General features: G+C 37.4%; 1 protein-coding gene across 1 annotated transcript; it reads left to right on the top strand.

The window, feature by feature from the left end:
* Positions 1-368: 368 nt before the first annotated feature.
* On the top strand, positions 369-2,436 carry LOC149110917 (uncharacterized). Its single transcript, XM_089291841.1, has one exon. It carries the CDS (start codon positions 1,097-1,099, stop codon positions 2,222-2,224), a length of 1,128 nt encoding a protein of 375 aa, XP_089147967.1. The 5' UTR covers positions 369-1,096; the 3' UTR covers positions 2,225-2,436.
* The last annotated feature ends 4,259 nt before the right edge of the window (positions 2,437-6,695 follow it).

A 6,695-nucleotide genomic window follows, 5' to 3' on the forward strand; every position in this document is an offset into this window, starting at 1 on the left:
CGGTTGAGATAAAATTTTGTCCCGACAGACCAGGCTGCCAAATCGCCATCCTTATCGCGAATACGGTGCACTGTTGACAGTTTTAAATTTTCATTTTCTTCGAGGGTTATTCCTATATGGAATAACCTTAACTTTTTAGTTGATCAGGCAAATTTTAATTATGTAGCAGCGATGAAAACCATAAAATTATTCTTTTAAAATGTATTTTCCCTTTTCAATTATTGTATAAATTTGTATATATTTATATGTATTCTCTTAGTATAGTTTTTTTTTACACTATTTTAGGTCTAACTTGTTAAAGATTAAAGATAACAGATAGCCGTAATAGGCGAGAGAGAACTGACACGAAATCTAGAATTAAATATCAGATATTATAAAATGTTCGAGTAATTGCGCGCGCTGTGATTGGTCAGTTCGAGTTCATTATAGCTCCATAAAGCACTCTGCTTACGTCACGCGCGTGCATTATAACTCAACATATGCACGCAAGCTACGTCACGAAAATTTTGCCCTGGACAAAATTTGAGAATCAGCTAGTCCGTCCGCCATTATGGCTGAAGAATTTCCACGGTTTCAACTCGGGTTCGAATTCCTGAACGCCGAGAAAAGTAGCAGCGTTAAGGAGTCTCAAAATGAGGCACCTGTTCCAAAGAAAAAACGGTTTGCAGAACTGACAGAAGCGGAGAGAAACCGGCTTTTGGTGGAAACGCAAGCAAAGTCTACGAAGAGCTCGACAAATTGGGCAGTAAACGCTTTCAAAGGTATGAATTTACGTAAACATGACTACAATCCAATACACATCTCAAACACTAAAACTTAAAACCTGTTTTAATTTAAAAGGCAGAATGACGAAAAAAGCATATTACAATGCTTCCTAAATAATGAGTTATACTGGCTTATCTACATCTTTGTCAACAAAAAGCAACATTTCACTTGTTTATACAATTAAATGTTTTCTAGCAGCTGTTGCGTATATCATTTAACAGTTAACCACTCGAAATACGCTTGCAACACTTAAAGGCTGAGTTGGAAAAAATGTTTTCTTTTCCTAGAATGGGGTGCACAAAAAGTTCCTGTGCTGCCAAAACTAGAGGAAATGAGCGACGAACAACTTGACAACAGTCTGTCACAGTTTTATACAGAAGCACGAAGCAAAACGGGTGAAGAGTACAGCAAGTCGTCCTTAATTACGTTCAGAAATGCAATAGAGAGGCATTTGAACAACCCACCTTATAACAGAAGTTTGAAGCTAAATTCTTCAACGTTTTCAAATTCCAACCGTATGCTGAACGCCAAAATTAAGAGCCTGAAACAGCAAGGGAAGGAAAATGTGCAGCACAAAGAGGCCATGCCAGTTGACGACTTGCAGAAATTGAAAGCTGGTCCAGTATTAAGCCTTGCAAATCCATGGTCTTTGCTGAGAAACGTGTGGTTCCATGTTGTTCTCTACTGGTGTAGAAGAGGTCGTGAAGGGCAGAGAAATTTGAAGCCGACGAGTTTTGCATTTGAAGTAGACGAGCAAGGCAAGCGCTACGTTACTATGACCCACGACGAGACCACCAAAAACCATCCCGGTGGACTTCAAGACCGATCCAGCTTTGAGAAGACGGCTCGTATGTACGAAACAGAGAGTGAGAACGACGGCTACCGAGCGCTGAGCTTGTATATCTCCAAGCTGAATCCGAAATGCGAAGCCTTATTTCAGCAACCTCGACGCGACTGGAATGAATCCGCCATCACACCCGAAATCTGGTACGAAAACCGCCCGCTTGGTGTCAACACTCTTGGAAACATGATGAAAGAAATAAGTACAAAGGCCAAGCTTTCCAAAGTTTACACAAATCACTGTGTTCGGGCGACAGCGATAACCTTGTGGTCTCAAGCCGGTTTGTCAGATCGCCACATCTGCCACATTTCGGGACACAGAAACCCGAATAGTCTCCAGCATTACAATTCTCGTCCGTCGTCTATCCAGCTCAGGAAATGTAGTGATGTCTTGTCTACTGCTCTACAAGGGGCCGACCAGACAAAACAGAAACCTCCACAATGCGATGAGCCTTTTAGTCAGCCAAAAGCAGCAGAAGTATCAGGCAGAGTGGTTGAAACGCACAGCCGATCATCCACCACAACGATCCACAGCGAAATGCTTGGCGGCATGTTCAATTCTTGCACAATCGGTTCAATGCAAATCAATCTTTATCCTCCTCAGAGCAAAAGTCAGTGAACTGGGGAACTGCTTCAGCTTTCGAAGATTCTTTTTGCTGTAATAATTTCTTTAGAACCGTTCTGACTTTTTTTAGAAAACGTTTGTTTCTTGCCACAAAGGGAACGGTTTTACTTTTCATTCAGCATTTAAGCCAATAAAAAGAAAGCATGTACATGTAAGGAGAATACTTATTTTGATTAATTAAAATTCGCAATCCTTTTCTTGTTTAATATGTCTTTATGTTAATGTGGTGGTTTACATTTTATAAAAGAAATAAAAAAACTTGCCCTTCGTGCATTGTTGAGTTATATAAGCACTTGGGAATTTTTAAGAACACACGAGAAGTGCGAGAAGCACTCGGCTGCGCCTCGTGCTTCTCTATGCACTTCTCTCGTGTTCTTAAAAATTCCCGCGTGCTTATATAACTCAACAATGCACTCGGGCGCGTTTTTTATGTCTATAGTTTATACAGATAACTGCTCATAGTAGATATACATGAGATAAACAACCGCCTTTGTATATCGTTTTTAACATTACTTCAAAGATACGTTGCCCTTTGTATTGTTTTATTAACCGACATACTTGTTGATACTTACATTATCGCAAGCTGATGTACATTTACGAAGGTTTGATGTGGAATGTGCTCAATTCGGTTATCATGGAGAAGTCTAAATGCAAAAGAAAACATTAGAAAAAGAAGATATTTCTTATAAAATAATCACTGACAATAAAATAATGGTGAACTTCAAATGCGTAAATGTATTTATTTTTTAGCTAATGGTCGCTGATTACATTAACGCTGTGGTCATTCGTGACCGAAAATCGGTCTTTATTTAAGCATTGGTCCAAATGTTGTTGATCGGTTCGGGCCATGGACAATTTTGTTTTTATGATGACGTCATCAAATGTGGCTTCTTGGTGCAATTTCCAAAAAGCTAGCTCGACATTTTAGTTCCGCATAGTTGTCTCTGATATTTCTGTCCCTTGGTAACCCTCGATATAATTTTTTTTAACGTAAACTTTTAGCGTGAGTAATTAACATTTACTCCCCGCAGAGGAGGTGGCTAGTGGTAGATATTATATCCACCACTAGCACTGAGGGGAATAATTGTTTTAGTATATACCAACGCAGTAGGACAAAATAACCGAAAAATTGACTCATGGTTGGCGGATTTCTCAGATTAAATTCCCGCACAAAATCTTCAGCCGCGCAAGATTCATCAGGTGATCAAACCTTTTTCGTGTGTTTAGAGAAATTACAGAACTGTAAACACAGCGAAAAGGTGATTGATGCGTTGATCTATCGAAAAGATTATTTCAGTTCAGTCGTCACAACTTCTGCTGCAAGTTTCTACCTGGAAGATTCACACTGAAGTGAATTGCTAACCTGCGGTAAGCGAGACTTTGTTGTAGGAACTTTCGTGGCGTTTTCCATAAACATCGTCAACTTGCTTTGGCGAGATATCCTTAATACGAGTTGTTAAGTCCTCCTGATTTGAAACCATACTGTTAGACATTTTATAAACTTCATTGCTTTCATTTCGCTAATTTCTGAACGATAACACGAGTTGCTTTGTCGAAGTTGTTGTAAGTTGTTTACTCTAAAAAAATCATTATCTGTCGGTTTTCGCCGATAGCCTCACGTGTAAATATAATGAAACTGTATTTGTAACTACTGTTAGGCAAGTTTTGAAGTTTTCTTTGTGTTAGTAGGGGCAGCTGCTTTGCGTAGACTGCTAAAATTTCTTCTTCTGTTACGGTTGCTCTAAACAGTGATCATCATCATCATCATCAACATCATCACCACCAACATCATCATCATCATCATTAAAAGTTAGACCGGCAAAATAATATTATAATTTAATATATTCTTTGGTATTTTTAGGCATTGATTATGCCTTTTCATGATCGGGTGTACTATTTTAATTGTGTGTGGTTAAGTAAGTTAATAACTTGCTTATAGGAAACGCATGAGTGAAAAAAAATTAGGAAAAATAGGAACTTTCTTTCAAAAAGATAAGAAAATTAATGCTACTTTGATGGACAAAGACAGTCCCCCTAAAACCCATCACCCATCTCAATTCCCCAATTAAGTCCATCAACAGTGATACAAATGTATATAAGCTTAAACCTATATGAAAATGCAAGCATTTTTTTGTTAAAAAAGTTATTCTACTCAGCTCTCATTGTGACAACAACATCAGTTTGTTTAACCAGGAGCCATAACCCGATTATGCCTCCTGGTTTAACATTATATATTATAAACAGAGAAAAATAATTGAAGGGCAATTGGCAATCAATTGTCAAATGACATTTGAATATTTTCATAGCAGCAAGACTAGTGATTTTACTTTAAAATGGCAGTTCACCTTTAATATGGCTTAAAAATGATAGTTCACCCTTAATTTGGCTTTTTTTCTTTAAAGAAGAAGCAGATATACCATTTAATTTGGTGCTGTTTTTTCCAGTAGATGATCATATATATCCAGTTCAACAACAGTTCAGCATAAGGACATGCAAATCTAAGCTACGAAGAGAAATCCAATAAGCAACAGAAAACAATGAACTAATTACTGTCGCTAACATTTTTGTTGATTCAGAATATCAAAATTATGACACCAATTGTTTTATGCTAAATCTACATGTATATCTGAAACACCCGAGGCTTAAATCCACTTTTAAGTTTGTAGCAAATGCTGCTTAATCAGCAAAAAAGGAAAAGTAGGAGGTTTCATTTAAAAGATAGGAGAAAATAGGAATCTGCCCAAAACATAGGAAAAAATAGGAACTGGACATCCTGCACTGATTTAGGCTAGTCAATCAATGATCAATCAGTAATAAACACTGAACTTCTCCCACAAATTATTAATTTCATTCAGTGTATCAATGGTCACAAAAACACGCACAAGAGTTTTATCAGTCAATTAATTCAATGCCATCAGTTGACATCAACTATCACAGACCATTCATTTTCTCAATTACTGTATGACAATGTGAAGCAGTAAAACTGGTCAGACCAGGCATACATCTATAAATTACTTAGCATGCAGGCTCTCCTGGTCAATAATTTAACCTTGGGTCTCATTATAACTGTTTTGAAAACCGTGAAATGCAATGGGTATGAGGTCATACACTGTATAAAGGTAAACTTCGAGCCAGTTTTACATGTAGCTGCCGTCAGTGTACATGTATAGGCTTTCACTAAAATAACTTCACTTTTCTTTTAATCGAAATCTAGCCCTCCAATTGTAACAGACATATAGCTCATAAAGTGAGCCTTTTGGTTTAAAAGCACTGTATCAATGCAAATGATTTCAATCTTTCTCGTTAACAATCAGGAGAGCACTACTGAGTAAAAGTGATGAAATATCATTGCATGAAAGATCATCGCAATTTATTTATGCATGCTACCAGTTGCAGAAACAAAGCTTGGAAAAAAATTCAGGACTGAATTGAATTCCAAGGCAACCCATGACCACTGTGATTTTCCCATACAAATGGAAAGTGCCTAAAATTTTTTTTAAACTTCTTTCTTGTCATATGTCCTGTTTAAGAAATAGAAACATATACCGTGTTTCTATCGAGTTTTAGTATAAAATCTACTAGTGTTCTAACACGAATGCTGTCCTCTGATTAGCTACGCTACTCACTATCTCTACTGTTGTAGATAGTGAGTAGCGTAAAAGTGTAAAATTGTTAACAAAATGAGGGCCGTGATAGAAATCTCGAGCTCATAATCTAACTGCTTAATAGAAACACTATAGATCGTTTTCACGTGACGTCATCACTTTCTAAAATCCAAAACGAAACAGCCACCAAAGTTTTTGTCCTCATCAGGCACAAGAGGCGGTATATTTATATCTGTTTACAATTTTACAACTCAATAGCGTGCTTCGTTTGGAATCCAGAGCATTTTGAATTTCAGGGTTATGGAGGTGCGTGACACAAGGCTATGGTCGAGTTTGTCGAAAAATATATACTTATCCCATGATTTTGAGCCTTTTTAGAAGTTAAAGCATTAGGAAAAGTGCTTATGTAAATGCTTGTTTGATCAGTACTGATAATCAGTCGCCTAGATAGCCAAAGTAAGTTCCAGATGTTTAGACTATTTTCCGGCCGCCATATTGGTGTACCACGGAGGTACACCAACATGGCGTTTTCATACTGTGCTCTGTAAATATCGGCGAAACATTTCGACGAATATCTAAAGTTTGGGGAAACGCACAAGCCTAAAACTTGGAGAAGTGGCTTATTTAGTTAACTTCTATAACATCATAATTTCATAGCTTTTTCCACTGGATGGTTTTCGATTTATTTTTTTTTTTTGCGTGACAGTGAAAACGATCTATTCTTAACCAATCAGCGCGCGTAGTTTCTTAGGGCTGTTTTCACGTTTATTTACTTACAGCATGTATAATTTCATCACGTTCGCAAAGACCCCTTCAGGTGGATGTGTAATATTGTTTGAAGACAAATCCCTGTGAAAAGT

The sequence above is a fragment of the Orbicella faveolata genome, unplaced genomic scaffold (assembly GCF_042242905.1).
Source record: "Orbicella faveolata isolate gen_17 unplaced genomic scaffold, um_ofav_v1 contig_24, whole genome shotgun sequence".
NCBI lineage: Eukaryota > Metazoa > Cnidaria > Anthozoa > Scleractinia > Merulinidae > Orbicella > Orbicella faveolata.